This window comes from Stigmatopora argus, chromosome 4, assembly GCF_051989625.1.
Source record: "Stigmatopora argus isolate UIUO_Sarg chromosome 4, RoL_Sarg_1.0, whole genome shotgun sequence".
NCBI classification, from domain to species: Eukaryota; Metazoa; Chordata; class Actinopteri; order Syngnathiformes; family Syngnathidae; genus Stigmatopora; species Stigmatopora argus.
Window position 1 is genome coordinate 1,220,781 of NC_135390.1, and position 21,720 is coordinate 1,242,500.

The 21,720-nt window shown below is 45.1% G+C and overlaps 1 protein-coding gene across 7 annotated transcripts in view; it reads left to right on the plus strand.

Annotated features, from left to right (window-relative positions):
• The window catches only part of taf2 (TAF2 RNA polymerase II, TATA box binding protein (TBP)-associated factor), a 204,984-nt gene that overhangs the window by 147,426 nt on the left and 35,838 nt on the right, over positions 1 to 21,720 (plus strand). For 4 of the 7 annotated variants that reach the window (XM_077599565.1, XM_077599564.1, XM_077599568.1 and 1 more), the window contains exons 27-29: positions 6,753 to 6,917; positions 6,996 to 7,095; positions 7,169 to 7,270. In XM_077599565.1, coding sequence (XP_077455691.1) covers positions 6,753 to 6,917; positions 6,996 to 7,095; positions 7,169 to 7,270 — 367 coding nt within the window. Of the gene's footprint in view, positions 1 to 6,752; positions 6,918 to 6,995; positions 7,096 to 7,168; positions 8,301 to 9,180; positions 10,193 to 21,720 lie in introns of those variants that run through there. The other 3 variants (XM_077599563.1, XM_077599562.1, XM_077599566.1) reach the window with 3 other exon arrangements.

Consider the following 21,720-nt stretch of genomic DNA (forward strand, 5'->3'; position numbering starts at 1 on the left):
GCAGCTCTGGGTGGTTGTGTTGGATTCGCAGGCCGCGGCGGGCGGCCTCTCGGGAGACACCTCATGAAGGTTCCAACTGTTGTCTCCCAACTGCTCATGTCCGCCGCTGCTCATGGGAGCTTCGGGGGCGCTGGCTAGCGGCTCCCTTTTAGCTTGTAGCATCTGTGTTCGCATCCCCTCGAACGGCGCCTATGATAGAGTTGCTACCGTGGATGCTATTGCGGGGAGTTGCGAGCCAGTTCCCCTGATGTTCTTATGAGCAGCCAACGAGCAGCAGTCTTTTATCAGCGATCGCTCCGCTGCTCATGGGAGCTTCGGCGGCGCTGGCTAACGGCTCCCTTTTAGCTTGTAGCATCTGTGTTCGCATCCCCTCGAACGACGCCTATGATAGAGTTGCTACCGTGGATGCTATTGCGGGGAGTTGCGAGCCAGTGCCCCTGATGTTCTTATGAGCAGCGAACGAGAAGTAATATAATACTCCTCGTATTAGGTAAAAATAACAGGAAATGCAGCAGCTGAGCTTACCCACGTATTGATTGTGGGTAAAGTTTTATTCTGAGAAAGAGTGCCATTGCCTGTCAGCGTTGTGTGCACGAGTATACTTCATTACCCAGAAAGCCCTCTTTTCCCCGCGCATGCGCGTTGTGCGTTTCCAGTTCTGAATAACTCATTTGGTGCTCGTTAATATTGTTATACACGAAAGATATGCAAAAAAGACAGTGCCATGGCCACCTGGCTTGGTCGCATCACGAAATTTTGATCGCATGACGGGCGAATTATTCGATCGGAATTTCCGTCGTAAGACGAGAATTTTGTATGACAAGCGGTCGTGTGACGAGGTACCACTGTAATTTAATTTTGAGAAAATATAACTGAATTTCTCTGTAATAAAAAATGTTCAGAGACTTCATAACGGCATCAAATTATTCATGCTAGTCTGATATTGTAAAGGACTGATCACACTTTGGTTTACGATTACATCAAAATGACTGATCTGAATTATGGCACCAACACAGAGGATCTCAGATAAATGGGGATTATACGCATTATTGAAGGAGGTAAATTATGTGTTGGAAAATATGTTGTTCACACTTAGCTCTGACTAAAATTTGGATACGATACTTCTACATGAGAAAGTTGTCAAAGCCGGATGACCAAGCTTCTCACCTTATCTCTAAGGGAGAGTCCGGACACCCTAGCAGAAGAAACTAATTTCAGTCGCTTGTATCCTGGATCGTGTTGTTTTGGTCACGACCCACAGCTCATGATCGACCGTTAAATAGAGAGTTTCGCCTTTCGCCTAAGCTACCTCCTCGCCACGACGGACTGATGCAGAGTCTGCATCACTGGCCTTAGTCAGTTGAGGTTGAGTGCAAATGAAGAAGTAGCAGCAAACTAGAGGGTGTTCGCCAAAGCATACCAGACTAAACCACAGAGAAAAACATGTTATTTAAGTGACCTCATTAGCTTCCAGGTGTGGAGAGCATATCTACAAGAAGGTATAAATTTAGGGAGGACAAAGAAAGCCCTCTCTATGATGAATCAGAGAGCAAAGCGGAAGAGACACTTCGCCATCCAGAAGAATCCTTCCAGACGTAAAAAAAAAAAAACTGTTGCTGGCAAAATACCACAGCTCGCATTTTCAGCTGACTCGGTAGGGGCTGATTTTCCGCTGCACAAGATTGAGACTGAAAAACACCACGGTGAAGGGCTCTGACACAGGACCCCACGAATGAGGGATGCCGGAACCCCATACTCCAGTAGTACCTGCCACAAGACTACCCGGCGGACACGGTCGAACGCCTTCTCCAAGTCCACATCGCACACGTACTAGACTGGTTGGGCAAACTACATAGCCCCCCCTCTGAGAACCCTGCTGAGGGTAGAGAGCTTATCCACTGTTCCACAGCCAAGATGATAACCAAGCTGCTCCTCCTGAATCTGAGATTTGATCTTCCGGTGGAGCCTCCTCTCCAGTACCCCCAAATAGACTTTCCCTAGTTGGCTGAGGAGTGTGATTCTCCGATGATTCGAACGCCCCATTCGATCCCCCTTTTAAAAAGGCAAACCACCACCGTGTGCCAATCCAGAGGCACTGTCCCTGATGTCCACATGATGTTACATAGGTGTGTCAACCAAGACAAGACAACATCTAGATTCTAGAGCCTTTAGAAACTCAGGGCGGATCTCATCCGCCCCTGGGCCTTGACACCAAAGGAGCTTTTTAACCACCTCAGTAACTCAGCCCCAGAGATCGGAGAATCTACCTCAGAATCCCCAGGCTCTGCTTCCTTATGGCAAGGCGTGTAGTGGAGTTGAGGCGTTCGTCAAAGTATTCGGCCCACCGAGTAGAGTCAGCAACGCCCCATCCCCACCATACACTGTGCTGATGGTATACTGCTTTCCCCTCCTGAGACGCCGGATGGTGGACAAAAACCTTCCTTCCTTGAAGCCATCTGGAAGTCATTCTCCATGGCCTCAGCAAACTCGTCCCATGCACAGGTTTTGGCCTCACCAGAGCCGTGTGCCTCTTGGTCAGCCAGTACCCGTCAGCTGCCTCCGGAGCCCCGGCAGGACTCCTTTTTCAGCCTGAAGGCAACCTTTACTGCCGGTGTCCACCAGCGGGTTCTGGGGTTGCCCCCACGACAGGCGCTGACCACCCTGCGGCCGCAGCTCCGGTCTGCCGCCTCAGCAATAGAAGCACGGAACATGGTCCACTCGGACTCGATGTCCCCCGCCGCTTCCCGGACATTAGAGAAGCTCTGTCGGAGGTGGAATTTGAAACTCGTTCTGACAGGGTACTCCACCATGCGTTCCCAGCAGACCCTCACGAAACGTTTGGGTCTCCCGGGCCGCACTGGCATCTCCCCCACCATAGGAGCCAACTCACCACCAGTTGATAATCGGTTCCTCTGCCCCTCTCTTTACCCGAGTGTCCAAGACATGCGGCCGCAGGTCTGATAACACGACCACAAAGTCGATCATCGAATTGCGGCCTAGGGTGTCCTGGTACCAAGTGCACATATGTATGCTTGAACATGGTGTACATTATTGTCAATCCACGACAAGCGCAAAAATCCAACAATAGAACACCACTGGGGATTTGATCAGGGGGGCCGAGGGAATATGCCGTTCAATGGTTTTACTCATCATAAGAGGTCTTCTGAGCCATTCTTTGAATGACCCTACCAGGGGCACAAGGCCCCAGACAACATAGCTCCAAGGATCACGGAGACACACAAGCCCCACCGCCACGATACTTACCTTGAAGATTTTCCCCTTAATTTTGCACTGATTTAAGCAAAAAAAATGCAACCTATACCTCATAGATATCTTTACGCAAGGGAGATGCGGCGAGAAAGACAGTACGCTCTTACCATAAGCAGCCTCTCGCGCACTCGGACACCAGGCTGTCTCGTATGTCTGTACAGTCGTACCTCTGCTTACGAAATTAATTGGTTCCAGAACTTTTTTCGTAACTTGAAAATTTTGTAAGTAGTCGTGTGTTTTATATGTAAATTCTCTAATTCGTTCCATGGTCCTCACACAACTACTAACTAAACCCTTTAAAATTGGTCAAAGTGTCCCAGCTTTGTATGAAAGATGTGAGGAAACACAAAATTGAGAGAAAATTATTTATTAAAGTCAGGTACTGGCCCACGATGTCAACTGGTCCATCCTATTCCGCAGTCGAGATGTGCATGCTGCTGTCTGAAGGAGGCTGGTGACATCGTCCATGTAGCTCCTCAATGGGGGTAATCTCAGGCCAGATGGTAATTTGATTCCTCCAACCATTTGTCTTGCTCCTATGAGGATTACCTCAAAGGCTGCCACAAAGAGGATTGGAGATATGGCGCATCCCATTGCAATCCCCACTTCTAGCCACTGCCACACTGGAGGGCAAAGCTCATCTGCAGATCGCTGAAGTACAGTGCTACCAGCTGCTTGATGCAGGGAGGCATGTGGAAGAACTCCAAGGCGTAACTGATCAGCAGGTGTGGGACAGATCCATACGAATTGGCGACATCGAGCCAAATGACATGCAGGTCGGTCTTCTCCCACTTGGCCTTCTGGATCTGGTCCCAAATCATGGCAGAATGCTCTACGCGCCCTAGCTATTCTCTAGAAGGAAGGTGGACATCCTTCTCGCTAACACCGTGAAGAGGCTCTTCCCTTCTACGTTCAGCAGTGCGATGTTTCTGAAGTGTCCTATTTCTTTGGAATTCGCTTCCTGCGGGATGAAGACCGCTACAGCCCTTTGCCACTCCGATGGAATCAATAGGTACTAGAGTAGCTCTAATACCTGGGGACAGTTTTTATATAACTTGTAGGGGACTTCATTAGGGCCCGGTGCTGATGAGGACCTTGCCTGCTTCACTGCTTGCCTAACTTCGCTAAGCTTGGGGGGCATGATGTTAAACTCAGCCATCGGTGGTGAGGGCCGGGGTATGTACCCTGATATTCCAAGTGGAACGCCTCTAATTTCGTCGCTGTACTGCCTTCTGACATGCTGTTCCATTAGCTCTTTGGCGGTCTCGAGCTTTCCGGACTTCTCCTCCAGCAGTTGTCTGGCGTGCTTGAAGGGGTCGTTATAGAAGCTGGCTCGCTCTTTCTGCTTCCGTTTGCTACGCTTGCGGATGCTTTCAGCTCTGCGAAGCCTTGATAGTTTTTGCCTGACCTCTTCCCACAGAACTTTCAGGCCCTCTCTCTCTGACTCGGTTGCCTTCCTCCAGTTCTTGCGGAGTTGTCGGCATATTTGCATGAGCTGGGCGATCTCCTTTTCCCTCCTCCCCTGTCTCTTGGGGTGGTCTTCTGCTTGAAGGTAATTTCAGCGAACCTGTCTCTGCAGGTCTGGTATATGACATCCCCAAACAGGTTAAGCTTGGCTTCGACACCTCCCTGCAACCTTTCCTCCAGGGTCTTGATCACGTCTGTGTCCAAAGAGCGCCATGTCTCTGCTTCGTTTAATTTTGGCCATTTGATCTTGCTGGCTTCTTGGTTTTTCTGCTTGTGGCTCTGTTCTGTGTGAGATGGTGTGGGGCCTCCGCCGAAGGGGTATCTTCCTCTGCGCCATCCCAGCTTTCAGCAACATTGGGTCCTTTGCCACTGTGGTTTTCTACCTGGCTCCTGGTCCCTCTTGTCTCACCCGCTGCCACGGTGCAAAGTCGCTGTTGGGCTCTCTGATCGCACTCCATCTTCCCCTGGTGGATTCGTAGTCCCCTGTACGTGGTCGCCTTTTCCCATCCGCAAGAACACTTTCGGAGGATCTTCTCATTAACTGGAGTTCTGATATGCTCGTTTAAAATAAATAAAGCATCTGAAAATGTGCCCTGCACCGCTGAAATAGATCCCTCCAGGGCCGTTATTATAGGAGACGCAATACCTGTGCTTGTCCGCCAGATGGCGGCAAGAGGACATTCCACCAGGGCCAAAAGCCGTCCACTTTGTAGTACATTTTAGACTTTTGTGTGTGTGTGCTCGTGCGAAAATGTGTTCTGCGTTGCATTTCTACGGTTCTTAATCGCTTAATAAGGGGAATTGCAATCATTAAAAAGCATTTAGCCGACGTGGACAGGTATGTAAGAGAGAATCTTGAAACATGGATAGTGGTTGTTGTGAGACAGCCAAATGAATTGAATTGAATGCTTTTATTGTCATTATATGAGATAGAATGAGACCGATAAAATGAGAGCCCAGTAGAGGGTAGCGATGTTCTAAAGAGAATCAATTCATCTGCGACAATATTTTCAAAATAAAATAACGGATAAGGAAATCCATTTACTTTTTGGGGGATTTGGGTAACTTGGATCTTTTTCGTATCTCGAGTGACTCATTTGCATTAAAAAAAAAATCGGAACCTGAAAATTTCGTACCAAGAGGCATTCTTAAGTAGAGGTATGACTGTATATCAAATTTGTCTCAAATCTCAAGGCAAATATTTGCTCGTAATTTTCCTCGTATCTCAAATTTCTTGTACGTCGGGGCAAACGTATATCAAGGTATTACTGTATTGATCATTTTAAAAGAAGCATGCTCCGTTATTAAATCGTAAGTCTTGTCTAACTCTACAGCATATGAAAAAGTCGCCATTGCCAATCGACGTTGAATCGATATTTCAACAAACGTAACATAATTTAAAGTTGTTAAGGTGGGTTTATTCATGTGTGCATGAATCTTCACTTCCATTTTCGTGTATCCCAAACTTCAAGCTTCCTCCTATCAAGGTCTCTTCGGCCCTGACCTCTGCATCTCCGTCCACCGAACAGCAAATCATCTCTACTCAAGCACCTGTGCAATTCGACAGACACATTACGCCACACAGCACTTGCTGCTGTCTGGAACACAATCCTCTAAATCAGAGGGTTTCAGAATCAACACCTTTCAAATTACTTTACTCGAGCCTCCAGCCTCATAAAACATTTTGGAAGATGTTGGCATACTTGTGAGAAGTTCCGTGTTTTATTTCTGCATCATCATAATATAGGGGGATATTGTTTCAAAGATACTGAAAAAAGTGGAAAATTGGTCTCAAAAGTGCTTGAATTTGGCCATTAAAAAGGTGTACAAAGTCTGAGCAAGACACTAGGGCAAAAACATGAAGTTACCTAAAGGAAAAACAACTCAAATACTAAAAACGAATAACTGGCAATACTAGTCAGCTGATAGCCGCCATCCCTGGTACAAGTAATGTACTATGATTTTTCAATAGCTTAAGGAATGACAAAAAAAAATGTATCTTCTTTATCTTATAGCAGGTAGATGATGAACCTGATCCTATTTCACTGGGAGTGTGTGGGGTAGGACAACCGCCTCAGGGTGTCAAGAGAAAGGCAGAGACACTGCTGGTAGGCCCTCCTGAACCCGGACAGCCATTGCACCAAGATGATGATGGTAGAGTTGGACGGTACAAGATCAGAGTAAGGATGATCATGATGAAGATTTTGGGTTTTTTTGTGGTCTTTTTCCTACCTTTTGTTTTTTTAATTTGGTTGTAGTTCAACATAGAAGATGAAGACATCGATATGGAGACTGTTCATGATAGTCAAGCCTTTATTCACCATCACCTCAATCTTTTGGAAAGGCCATCAACACCAGGTGACATACTGCAAACAATGTCTTTATTATTTTGATGTACTGTTTACCACAACAACGGTGATTTTTTTTTAAGGTAAAGAGCCTACTTTCCTCGAACAGCCAATGCTTTCTATGCCAGCCACCCCCATACCATCCTTCTCCAAAGACGCTGCATCGTTGTCTTCAAAACACAAAGGTGAGCATGGTCACCACTACCATGAACACAAGAAGAAGAAAAAGAAAAAGCACAAACATAAACACAAGCACAAGCATGAAAATAAGGACAAAGAGAGAGGCAACTGGCATCCTTACAGCAATAGTCCGCTTAGTAGCAAGCCTTCACCATCTCTCTCTGAATAAAATCGTTACATAAAAGATAGTTCCCCATTACAGAGTCAATGTTTTTTTTTATTGTGTTATAGACATGACCTTCGGATAAGTGTGTGTAAAAGCACTCATTTAAGGGAAAGACAACACTCCGGTGTAAATAACCATTAAGGGAAGGCTGATTGGCAAAATATTTCAGTAAGGGAATTGAACATTTCTTAGACCTCGGACAATGGTGAAAACTAGTACAAAACACAATATGGCATTGCTCATGAGCTCAGGCATTGCTGTAATGACTGTGATATCAAATATAGCCATGCACAGAAACACTGATACTTATGACTCACATGTAAACAATGTCTATATCTATTTGAGATGAACCTCAACTGACGTCATGAGGAAATGTGAGTGGGTTATCTGGGAACACCCCCCAAAAAAAGAGCATTTCTGGGAAATTTTGACATTTATTTGTTTTTCTATACTATTAGAAAAATACTGTATTTTTTAATGTAATAGACAAGATTATTTCTGCTGGTATGCACATCATCAAGGTGTTGAAGTTCTCTTTTAAATGATACATTATGTTCTTAACTCATTCATAAATGCATTATTTAGCTTGATATCCTACAACATTTGGTGAATTAATAGTTTGAGAGAAAATTTTATTTGACCCTGTTAATGTCTTGTAAAAAAAGAAATGGACTTCAAAATTTAGTTCACCACGAGTGTTTGTAAAATGATCTCCAAAGCCTTTTGCATGTCCATCGTAAAAATTACTTCATTTTTATTCATTTCATCCTGTGAAAACATCCTTGTAACATGTCACTTCTATTGAAATTGTTAAGCTTGCAAGGTCCTTTTTGGCCCCTTAATAAATAGTTATCATTTTGGTTTGTTGACATTTGAGGGTCTTTTGTTCAGCTTTTTCCACACATCCATGCACCCATCTTCAATATTAAATGTCTCCCTATTGAAAAATAGTTAAGGAACAATATATACAGTATAATTCTCATATATCACAGCATGATCCGCTCTCGTTGGAATAGTTACAATATTGAAGAGTGACAAGCAGTCTGCACTCGCATTGTCTTTGTAGTGTTGTTGTTCGACCACTCCATTTTCTCTACTAGCATTATATTAGTTGGTTTTAAATGTAATCCCATACTTAGCATAGAAACGTTAGTACAGTCTTCCCTCCAATTTCTCGGATAATGTAGGCCAGACATCGCCATGATGATCGAACAACCACAAAGTAGGATCACCCCTATCATATCTATACCATACTTAGATGTTATCACGTCTATACAATACTTATTAAATGCTACACAGTTATATGTATATGTAAAGACTGTAATGTATTTATTTCAATATTATCATCTCATTTCTGAACCACTTTATCCTGACTTCAGGCAGGCCAGAGGCGGGGGACACCCTGAATCGGTGGCCAGCCGATCGCAGGGCATAGAGAGACGGACAACAATACACACTCACACCCATACCTAGGGTCAATTTAGAGCAGGGGTCTCAAACCGATTCCGCCGAGGGCCGCAGTGGGTCCTGGTCTTTGTTCCAACCGATCCAGTGCCGACATTTTAACCAATCAGGTGTCTTCTAAAATAAGTAGCACCTGACTTTAATTAACTGATTACATTTGCAAAAGGTATCCTCTTGTTGAGTTGGAATGAAAACCTGCACCCACTGCGGCCCTTTGAGGACCGTTTTGACACCCCTGATTTAGATTGTCCGATCAGCCTACCATGCATGTTTTTTGGAATGTAGGAGGAAACTACCCAGAGGAAACCCACGCAGGCCCGTGGAGAACATGCAAACTCCACACAGATGGACATGACCTGGATTTGAACCCAGGGCCCCAGAGCTGTGAAGCCGACACTCCACCGGGCCACCCACTTTTCACAAATTATGCCAAAAAGAGGAGTTCTCATTTCGTATCAAGTTGGGAAAGGCGTAAACCATTGAAGCGCAACAAAATGGCAGCACAATCTTCTGTATTCCAAAATGGTGGCGAGGCTTCGACCTCGGCAGTCATCTATAATCCTTATAAAGTGTGATTTATGGATGGGTGTGTATGTTAAGATTCTCTCTCTACGTTTGTCCAAACCGTGCAACGTAGGAGTTGAAATTTTATGTGGTGGCCAAAAACGGCTGTCAGATCCTAATAGGCATGATTGCATTTCTTCACCTTCTCCAAGTGTGTAAACTCAATCTTTTTTTTATTAAACACCTATTTTTCAAAAGAGAATTTTTTACTACCGCAACAATTGTCTTTTGGTTTTAAACAAGCAGGTGGGACATTGCTTTTAAATAGAACAAAATTCTACTTTGATTTTTTTCCGTTTTATTTCATGGTCGAAAGTGACAACTATTACAGTAATATGAAACCAAAAGAATTGAGATATTTTGACATTAGAAGCAATATGGCTGTCACAACATCTGAAACTTCTGGTAAGAAAATTGTAATTTCTGTCATTAAAAAGCATCAGGTTCACATCAAGATAGACTTGTTTCTTTTTTCAAATTGAATAATTTGATATTTTGCATTTACAAAGAAAGGCATATTAACTTCATTATTTTATTGACCCTAATAATGTGCTTTAGATTCATACAATATGTCAGAAATACCAATTGTGATGATTTTTCTTGAGATTTTCCCTTCAAAGTAACACGTTTGTACTACCTATTAAAACCATGAACATGGAGGTAAAAATTGGGAATCAGGGGGCGGCTTATACACGAGAAATTGTAAAATTCAATAATTTTAAGGCAATTTTAAGGGTGCAGCTAATACGCGCGGGCGGCTTATATGCGAGGAAATATGGTATGTGTATTAATGTATGCCATATTTAAAAACTTAGGCTGTCGTTTGTGCGAGAGTCTCTGTGTGTGCAGCAGTGCGAATAGGATCTGTCCCCGCCCTTCTTCTCTTTGTCGTCTGTGTGCGCGCGCGTGGTAAAGGTGTGGCTTTTTTGCGCGGGCGGCTTATATGCGAGTTAATACGGTAAGTCAAAATATCGGCTTGTGCATTACTTGAGGGCAGCGAATGATATCGTTCAGGAAGGGCCTGTCGAGTTGCCAAACCCACATACTCTACTTACGAACCTTCCGCCCGAGGCTGTTTTTCAAGGTAGTAGACTTGTGCTCACCGTTTTTTAGTGTGCCGTTACATGAAGACTCCCAACATTTGTTTGTGTTCGCATACCAAGGGAAACAATATTGTTACACGCAAATTCCAAAAGTCACATAACGGAAACAATATTGTTACACGCGACTGCCACAAAGGTTCAAACAATCCGCATGTGTATAACCAGATATTGAGGGACGACCTTGAAGGAATACAACTAAATAGTACTGTGTTACAGTATGTAAAGGATTTGTTGATCTGCACTAACGCTCGAAGACTGCCACAGAGCCTCAATTAAACTACTACAGAGACTCGCTGAGGGGGGACATAAAACCTCCCAGGCAAAGCTGCAATATTGCCAGCTCCAGGTTGAATATCTGGGAAGAGTTCTTGTATGGAACAATTTCAGTGCCACCTTCTCAGTTGGAAGGAGTAAGTAAAGCGCCACTTCCGCATACCGTGGATCAGATGATGGCCTTTTTGGGACTGACTGATAACTGGGAATCAAAGGGTGGCTAATATGCGAGAAATTATAAAATTCAACAGTTTTAAGGCCATTTTAAGGGTGCGGCGTATACGCGCGGGTGACTTATATGCGAGTAATTTCGGTAATGCCCTTATGCCTATATTTTAATAACTCATTTTTATGACAAATATAATTCCAACCAGGAGGGAATGTAATGTGCAGGTCTGATCTTTACCCAAATCCCCATTACTTGCAAGTAAGGTCTGAAAAAGGAAGAACAAAATCAATGTCGTCCAATTCACTTTCATATTCATCATAGTCATGGACATCAATGCCCTCACCAGTAGGGTTACAAGTCAACTTAACAAAGTGTGTAAGCAGAGGATAAGACAACACCCACACAATGTCAAAGTAGTAGCAAAAACAGCCATTAGGATCACCACAGAGAAGGCCAATTCTTCACACTTACCGAAGGTCTTATCCCAAAAGGCTGTCCAGGCGGACAATTCCACTCCACAATGCTTTTTCATATTCTGGTTCAGGGTCTGCAGGCCTTCATCAGCTCTGGTTAGGGACCCATCAGTTGACGTGTCATAGGGAATAAAGGTGCAACATTGATCTCCAAACATAGGACACTTGTTCCGCTAGAAGCATATCAACTGCTTTGCGGTCCTGGAAAGCCATGAGACTGGTGGCTGCCAGCTATTCCTTCATTGCTACATATCCCTGCTCTGTATAATTTCCAAGTTTTCGGACATTGTAATGGATGTCGTTTATCCTATCCATATTTTATTTTGAGTAACCATAGAAGAATAACGCGCCGAAAAATACAAACTGCCGAAAAGGACGTCGTCTTGGATTGGATAACTTTATTCATCCCGTATTCGTGAAATTTCATTGTCACAGTAGCAAGAGGGTGAAAATGCAGATACAGGAAAGATACAAGCATTTTAGACATAAAAACATAAAAAGAAACCAAGCCACGTGATGGGTGGGGCCAAGTTGCAAAGGCCACAGAACAACAAAGCAAAAAGCACAAAGTGCAAAGTATATGGGATCATTAAGAATCATTAAATCAAATCATTAAGACAGAAAAGCAGCAAAAACACAAAACGAGCAAGAGCGGACGGAGCTACCGCTACCGGCTGGCACTTGAACGGCGCCATCTTGGTTGTAGTAGCAAAAATGGATACACACTCAAGAAAAAGACATTGTAGAGTTGGATAAAACTGGAACCACACACAGGAAGTCTTCCACAAGATGGGGAACTTCTGCAGACTGACCGAGGTTGAAAATATGCAGTCACTCTTCCAAGCTTATCCGCACAGTTCTTCAGTAGTCTGGAGCTGAAGAATCAGCAGTAGCAGAGTAGAACCCCTCGACTCAGTTTCCGGCCTGGTAAGCGCCGACAGCTCTTCCATCTTATCCCATAATGGAATGGTTGGTCTGAAGCGAAGTAAAGTATTAAGGAATGTATTAAGAAATATTAAAATGTAATAAAAAAAGATAGAAAGGCTGTAAAACACGAAAAACAAATAAGAGTGGACAGAGCTGCTGCCGCGTGACGGCGCCATCTTGGAAAAATAAAAAGGTCTGTTGCACGCATGTGATTATGAAGTGCTTTGAAAAGTTGGTCGCCCGCCACGTCAGGGATACAATCCCTCCCCAGTTGACCCTCACCAGTTTGCTTATAGAGCAAACAGGTCCACTGAGGACGCCATCGCCGTAGCTCTACACACAGCACTGGACATTCTCGCTGACAAACTCTCCCACCTTGGACTATCCTCTTCCATCTGCTGCTGGATTAACAACTTCTCTTAACCAACTGTCCATTAGATTTGGTCCCCACCTCTCTTCCTCCATTACACTGAGCACTGGCTCCCCTCAAGGCTGTGTACAGAGTCCTCCTCTATACTCCCTGTACACATACGACTGTACACCGACCCACCACTCTAACTCCATCATGAAATTTGCCGATGACACCACTGTGGTCGGACTCAGGGGGGATGAGTCTGCCTACAGAGATGAGGCCAACAAACTGTCTTTGCGTGTTTGGTGAACAATCTCACACTAAACACTACGAAAACTAAAGAAATCATCCTGGACTTTCGCAAACGCAGCACAGAACTGGCCCCACTCCTCATAAATAGAGTTTGCATAGACCGGGTCCAGTCCTTCAAATTTCTGGGGGTCCACGTCATGGACAAGCTCTCCTGGTCTACCAACACCACGGCAGTGGTGAAAAAGTCCCAGAAATGACTCAATTTCCTGAGGGTACTCAGGAGGAACAACTTGGACACTAAGCTTCTGGTAATCTTCTATTGAGCCACTGTGGAGAGCATCCTGGCATACTGCATTACAGTGTGGTACGCTGGAAGCACGGCAGCAGACAGAAAAGCACTAGCTCAGAACCGCCCAGAAGATAATCGGCTGCGCTCTGCCCTCGCTGGATGACATTGCCAGCCCTCGCTACCTCAGCAGAGCCGGGAACATTGTTAGGGACCCATACCACCCTGGTCACAACCTGTTCCAGCTGCTGCCCTCTGGCAGACGCTACAGGTCTCACAAAGCACGGACAAATAGACTTAGGGACAGTTTTTTCCCACAGCCATCAGGACTCTGAACTTGCATTAGCACGACACACAATCCCTTCTGTGCAATAACTTCGGGGTGTGCAATAACAATGTACAATGTGCAATATCTTAGTTTGTGCAATATTTTAGAATTTACCTTGCCAGGATGTGACTTTTTAAATTTTTATATTACTTATTTATATTTTTACTGGGAAAACGCACTTTGTGGAGTAGCACCACCAATTTCGTAATACGCAGCTGTTTATGATGACAATTAAGGCTATTGATTGATTGATTGGTAGTTGGTTTATAATCTCCTACAAACTTTTCTTAATGTTTTTCCAAAAAGTAAAAAAAAATAGTAGTTACATTTCTACCAATTATCCACTTCAATATCATAAGATAAAAACAATTACAAAAACTATTTACAGTTAATTTCAGACATTAATTGCCAGGCCAATTTATTTACATGCATATCAAAACAATTTGGATAAATGTAAAGGTATCACCCGTAACGAGTCATCACCTTATCGTCGTGGTGGGGTTTTTGTGCCCCAGTGATCCTTGGAGCTATGTTGTCTGGGGCCTTGTGCCCCTAATAGGGTCACCCATGGCAAACTGGTCTGAGGTAAGGGACCAGACGAAGAATGGCTCAGAACACCTCATGACGAGAAAGAACTATGAACTACCATTTCCTTCTCCCGGACGTGGGTCACCGGGATCCCACTCAGAAACTGGCTCTTGGGACGTGGTATGTGACCTCTCTGGTTGGGAAAGAGCTTGAGCTAGTGCGTGAGGTCAAGAAATTCTGGCTTGATGTAGTCAGGCTCACCTCTACGCACAGTTTGGGTTCTGGTACCAGTCCTCTCAGGGGGAGGGGGGGTTGGACACTCTTCCACTCTGGAGTTCCTCACGGTGAGAGTTGCCGAGCGGGTGGGAGCATACTTGTTGCCTCCCCAAGCAGTTCAGAGTACCCACCCTTTTTGGAGTCCTTGGAGGGGGTGCTGGAGAGTGCTCCTTCGGGGGACTCCCTCGTTCTGCTGGGGGACTTCAATGCTCACGTAGGCAATGACATTGAGACCTGGAGGGGAGTGATTGGGAAGAACCGCCCCCCTGATCGGAGCCCGAGTGGTGTTCTATTGTCGGATTCCTGCGCTGGATTGAGAATAATGAACACCATATTTAAACATAAGGGTGTCCATATGTTCACTTGGCACCAGGACACACTAGGCCGCAGTTCGATGATCGACATTGTGGTTGTGTCATCGGACCTGCGGCGGCATGTCTTGGTTCTCGGGTAAAGAGAGGGGCAGAGTTGTCAACTGATCACCACCTGTGTGTGAGTTGGCTTCGCTGGTGGGGGCAGATGCCGTTGCGGCCTGGGAGACCCTGAATGTCTGCTGGGAACGCCTAGCAGAGTCCCCTGTCAGAAAGAGTTTGAATTCCCACCTCCGACAGAGCTTCTCTCATGTCCGGGAAGAGGCAGGGGACATGAGTCCGAGTGGCCCATGTTTCGCGCTTCAATTGCCGAGGCGGCAGACTGGAGCTGCGGCCGCAAGGTGGTCGTTGCCTATCGTGGCGGCAACCCCAGAACCCGCTGGTGGATACCAGCGGTAAGGGATGCCGTCAGACTGAAAAACGAGTCCTACCGGGCCCAAAGGGTCATCGGACTCCGGAGGCAGCTGACGGGTACCGGGTGGCCATGTGGCCTGTGGCCCTGATCGTCTCCGAGGCAAAAACCTGGGCATTGGAGGAGTTCGGTGAAGCCATGGAGAACGACTTCCGGGGGCTTCAAGGAAATTCAGAAGGGAGAAGCAGTGCACCACCAACACAGTGTATAATGGGGATGGGGCGATGCTGACATCAACTCAGGATGTTGTGAATCGGTGGGCCGAATACTTTGAAGACCTCCTCAATCCTCAATTCCAATGACGCCCCTTCCCATGAGGAAGCAGAGCCAGAGGAGTCTGGGGCGGACTCTCATCTCTGGGGTTGAAGTCACCGGGGTGGTGAAAAAGCTCCTCGGTGGCAAGACCTGCTGGCTGGATGTGATCCGCCCGGAGTTTCTAAAGGCTCTGGATGTTGTGGGGCTGTCTTGGTTGGCACGACTCTGCAACATCGCATGGACATCGGGGACAGTGCCTCTGGATTGGCAGACTGGGTGGTGGTTCCCCTTTTTAAAATGGGGGACCAGAGGTTTCGTTCCAATTATAGGGGAATCACACTCCTCAGCCTCCCCGGGAAGAAGGAGAGGAGGGTCAGCCGGGAGGTTGAATCTCGGATTCAAGAGGAGCAGTCTGTTTTTCGTCCTAGCCGTGGAACAGTGGATCAGCTCTACACCGTTAGCAGGGTTCTCAGGCATGGGAGTTCCGGAACCCCTGTTATGCGGGCTCCAGTCCCTTTATGACCAGTGTCAGAGTCTAGTCCGCCTAGCCGGCAGTAAATTAGATCCGTTTCCTGTGGGAGTTGGACTCCGCCAGGGCTGCTTTATGTTACTGATTCCATTCATCACTTTTATGGACAGAATATCTAGGCGCAGCCGTGGCGTTTAGGGGGTCTGGTTTGCCTCAGTTTTGTATCCCTGCTTTTTGCAGACGATGTGGTTCTGTTGGCTTCATCAAGCTGTGATCTCCAACTCACTGGAACTATTTGCAATCGAGTGTGAAGCAGTCGGGATGAGAATCAGCACCTCTAAATCTGAGACCATGGTCCTCAGTCGGAAAAAGGTGTCATGACCTCTCCGGGTCAGGGATCAGGTCCTTCCTCAGGTGGAGGAGTTTAAGTACCTTGGTGTTGTTCACGATTGAGGGAAGAATGGAGCGGGAGATCGACATGCGGATCGGTGCAGTGTCTGCAGTGATGATGACTCTGTACCGGTCTGTCGGGGTGAAAAAGGAGCTGAGCCCAAAGACTAGGATCTCTATTTACTGGTCGATCTACGTTCCTACCCTCATTTATGGTCATGAGCTGTGGGTCGTGACCGAAAGAACAAGATCCCGGATACAAGCGATTGAAATTAGTTTCCTCCGCAGGATGTACGGACTCTCTTAGAGTTAAGGTGAGAAGCTCGGTCATCCGGGAAGGGCTCTGAGTAGAGTCGCTGCTCCTCCGGATCGAGAGGAGACAACTGATTTGGCTCGGGCATCTGATCAGGATGCCCCCTGGACGCCTCCTCTCTCGGCAGGTGTTCCGGGCACGCCCCACCGGGAGGAGGCGACGGGGCCGACGTTGGACACGCTGAGGTGACTATGTCCCCCGGCTGGTCCGGGAACGCCTTGGGTTACTCCCGGAAGAGCTGGATGAAGTGGCTGGGCAGAGGGAAGTCTCGGCTTCCCTGCTGAAGCTACTGCCCCTGCGACCTGACTTCGAGAGAAGATGAGATGAGATTAAACCAAAAAGGGAACATTTTTTTGTGATTGTGAACAATTGGTTTTAACATGCTAAATTAGATATAACTATTGTAGAAAGTGGTAACATTTGGAGAATTGGAGTAAAAGCCTATTTGAAACGCTTTCTGTTCAGGTTTAATGAATGGACTGTAACAATTAGATACAGCTATATGGGGATTGCAAATGTTTTATTAGAGTAAGTATTTCCAAGGAACAATTTGACCGTAACTATCAAGGGATTGTTTTCTTTTTATATAATGTTTGTCAAAATTTCTAAGTTAATAGTTTATAATTACAGGTTTCTAAGTATCAAGTTAAATGCTGTTTGTTGTTGATTGTATGATTGTTTTCAGAATTCTGATTAGTGGTTTAGGTTACCTTTGTTTTTTGCCTTTTTTTATCATCTTTTGAACTTTAACACTTTTACATTTATCCGAAATGATTTGATATGCATGTAACTAAATTGGCCTGGCAATTAATGTTATTTTTATCTTTTCGATGTTGAAGAGGATAATGGGTGGAAATCGAACTAGATGTTTATTTTATGTCTATCTGTTGAAAAAATATTGATTAAGAAAGTTTTATAGGAGTTGATAGACAAACTAACTACAAAGTAATGTTAAATATTTATAAAATAAGATACTAGATTGGAGTATTTTTAATTCCAAACCACTGGTTGTAATATGCAACACAATACACATTATTGAATGAATTTGGAGTTCTTGATTAGTATGCATTTTATCATTTGTGGTTTTATTACATATATATTATTACTGTATCATTTTTTTTAAGTATGGCATCTTTGACATTATACAATCATGTGAGGACAGTTTTGATTTGGTGTATGTTTAGTTAATTTGTGAAATTTCAGAAAAGAAACAACAAATGTAGTTCTCAATCGTAACATTTTATTATAGTGACTAGACACATTATTCACCAAAATGTTAAATGTTATGTACGTCCTTATGATACGTGATACAAAAGACAAATGGATGGATGAATGAATTAATGTAGTTTGTTATTGTGTTATGAATATGGTCAAAAGGACATGTTACTGTTTTTTCTGTGTAATAATGATTTTCTACATTACATGTTATCGGAATTTGAAGACAGCTGCTGTTTGGGGATCGCCAGGTCGTAAGATCTTGATTATAATGAAATTGGCTGACTAAATTCAGATGAATTTGATGTGCTTTGATCTTCCCCTTCTAGGTTTTCTCCCAAGCAATTAACAACTGTTTATTGTGTATACAGGGCGGAAAGCTAAACATGACGGGATGGAGGTATGAAAAGCTGATATGCGTGCATCTGATAATAATTAGTTTACCTCATCCTGATTATAGATCTGGATGAAGAGTTCTTTTTTCCTGGTTTATCTTTTCTAATATTGATGAGATGAGATATTGATGTTGCGCTTTGTAGTAGTCTGTTGAAGTGTAAATGTCCCACCGCTATTGTTGCAAGAGTGATGGACGGGAACGACCTAGAGTACAGGGGAGTCATCACAGCCTTTGTTGACTGGTGTAGGCGAAACCATCTCTACATCAACACCAGTAAGACAAAGGAAATGGCGATCGATTTTGGGAGGAATCCTCAACAGACCACTAAGGTGAACATCCAGGGTACAGACATTGAAATCGTGGAGAATTTTAAGTACCTGGGTGTTCACCGCAACAACAAACTGGACTGGTCCACAAACATAGATGCCCTGTATAAGAGAGGCCAGAGCCGCCTATACCTACTGAGGAGACTACAGTCCTTTGGAGTGTGCAGGACACTGCTGAGGACCTTGTACGACACTGTGGTGGCATCTACAGTGTTTTATGCAGTGGTCTGATGGGGATGCGGGAGCACGGAGAGGGACAGGAACAGGCTTAATAATATGGCCAGGATCGCCAGCTCTGTTCGGGACTGTCCTCTGGACTCTGTGGAGGAAGTAGGAGCGAGGAGGATGCTGGCCAGGATGATGTCCGCATGGACAACACCTCCCACCCCTTGCATGAGTTTGTGGAGTCCCTCCAAAGCTCTTTCAGGAATAGACTGCTGCACCCTCATTGCAGGAAGGAGCGCTTCCGCAGATCCTTCCTCCCATCAGCTGTCAGGCAACCTGAGAAGGTGGTCAGAAGGCAAGCGCCTTCTTGCCTGGGATTCATACTGTTGTCACATTAGCGATGCCACCAAGAAGCAATTGAAGAAGCTCCATATTGATGTGGCTGTGATTCCAGGAGGCCCCCGAGGTCTACTGGAACGCCCCATTCAAGGCCAAAGTGCGACAGTTCTACGAGAACTGGATGTTGCACAGCGAGAAGAGCTACACCAAATTCGGCAACATGCGAGCACCAACCGCTCTCGACGGCTCGAAGGATTGCCAGATCCATTGTTTCAGGTCAGACGGCCCGATTCAGACTGGTTTGCAATTTCAGCAGCAAGCGCGAGCCAATGCTGGCGACGATGAACGTGAACTCACTCAGACACCCAACGGAAGATGTTGTGAATGACGAGGACAGCTACAACAGCGACGTGTCACTTGATTTTCACCAGTGAATTTGTAATTGCTTACCAGTAATCGCCTTGTATTTGTGCCTATTGTTAAATAAATATGTATATGTTACCTGGTTTCTCTTTTCATCCATAACATTTACCGCATCTTCTCAAAAGTCTGACCAGCTCGTCGAAAAAAAGAGCGGCACCCTCTAATTTAACGGCACTATGGGGAAAGTTTGAAAAATAGAACGGCATGCCGTTCAAATAGAGGTTCTACGATATATATATATATATATATATATATATATATATATATATATATATATATATATATATATATATATATATATATATATATATATATATATATATATATATATATGGAATTGAGATGGCGGCGCGCACTGACGCAGCGGCTCTAAGCTCTCCAGTTCGGTGTCGTTCGTTATCTTACAGTCGCCAGGATTTACTCACTATCCGAAGGATATGCGATACATCCGCTTTCTTAACACACTCTCCGGGATCTCCGTGGCTAGCCAGCCCACCAAAAGCACGTCGAAGGCGGCGAAGGGACAGAAAACAGAAGCGTGGATGCCGGGCGGGCCTTGCTGCTAAGCTGAAACAACAACCACACCGAGCACCGCTTCCCAGTATCCTTTTGACCAACGCCCGATCCATCACCCACAAAAAGGATGAGTTGGAACTTCGTATTGCTACCAACAGCTTTGTTAGAAACTGTAATATTATTATCATCACAGAAACGTGGCTACACCCGCATATCCCCGACGCTGCGGTATCGCTAGCTAGCCGAACGCTTTTTGGAAACGACCGTTCTAAAGTATTAACAGGCAAAAGCAAGGGAGGAGGACTGTGCATGTATATACATAATGAATGGTGTTGTGACAGTAAAATTATTGACACTCACTGTTCCCCGGATTTAGAGTTATTAGCAATACGATGTAGGCCCTATTATCTACCAAGAGAGCTACATGTCGTCATAGCAACGGCTATCTACATACCTCCGAATGCTAACGTTACCACGGCACTTAACCTCCTGCTAACGGCGGTAAACAAACAACAGCTTGACCACCCCGATGGCGTTTTTATTGTCGCTGGTGATTTCAACAAGGCGTGTTTAAAGACTGTTTTACCTAAGTTTATTCAATACGTAAATTGTAATACTAGAGGAGACAAAACTCTTGACCATGTCTATTCTAACATCAAACATGCTTATAAAGCCACTTCCCTCCCTCACCTAGCTGGATCAGATCACCTTTGCCTATCTCTCACCCCCGCTTACACTCCACTCCGGAGGCAAACAACGCCACAAATAAAGATAATAAACACTTGGCCCGACAACGCACTCTCTCAGCTGCAGGACTGTTTTTCCCGCACCAACTGGGAACTTTTTGTACACGACAACCTCCAGGACTACACGGACTCTGTACTTTCTTACATAAAAAACTGCATTGACAACGTCACTACAGATAAACGAATACGGGTTTTTCCTAACCAAAAACCATGGATGACCAATGAGACACAGGCACTCATCAAATGCCGTAACTCCGCCTTTAGATCAGGGGACAAGATAAAATATAGCGCTGCCAGAGCTGAGCTGAAAAGAGGCATTAAAAAGGCCAAGGCAGCATATACCAAAAAAATTGAGGAGCACTTCACAGAAAATAACCCAAAGAAGATGTGGCAAGGAATACGACATATTACCAACTACAATAACAATAATATGTCTGTTAATGCAGATGCCTCACTAGCGGAGAAATTGAACCGTTTCTTTGCCCGCTTTGAGACTGACAAATCAGACCCAGTCTCAACACCCCCACCACCACCCGGCAGCAATACACTGACGTTCCGGGAACAGGAAGTGAGACTGGTAATGCGGTCCGTGAACACCAGGAAGGCTGCTGGCCCAGACGGAGTACCTGGGAAGGTGCTCAAAGCCTGTGCTGACCAGCTGGCTGGAGTCTTCACAAATATTTTCAATTGTTCCCTGCAACTATCCATCATTCCATCTTGTCTGAAATCTGCCACCATCATCCCTGTCCCCAAAAAGCCAACCATTGGCAGCATGAATGATTATAGGCCTGTTCCCCTCACGCCTGTGATCATGAAGTGCTTTGAAAAGTTGGTAGCCCGCCATATCAGGAATACAATCTCTCCCTCAATTGACCCTCACCAGTTTGCTTATAGAGCAAACAGGTCCACTGATGATGCTATTGCCATTGCTCTTCATACAGCACTGAGCCACCTGGA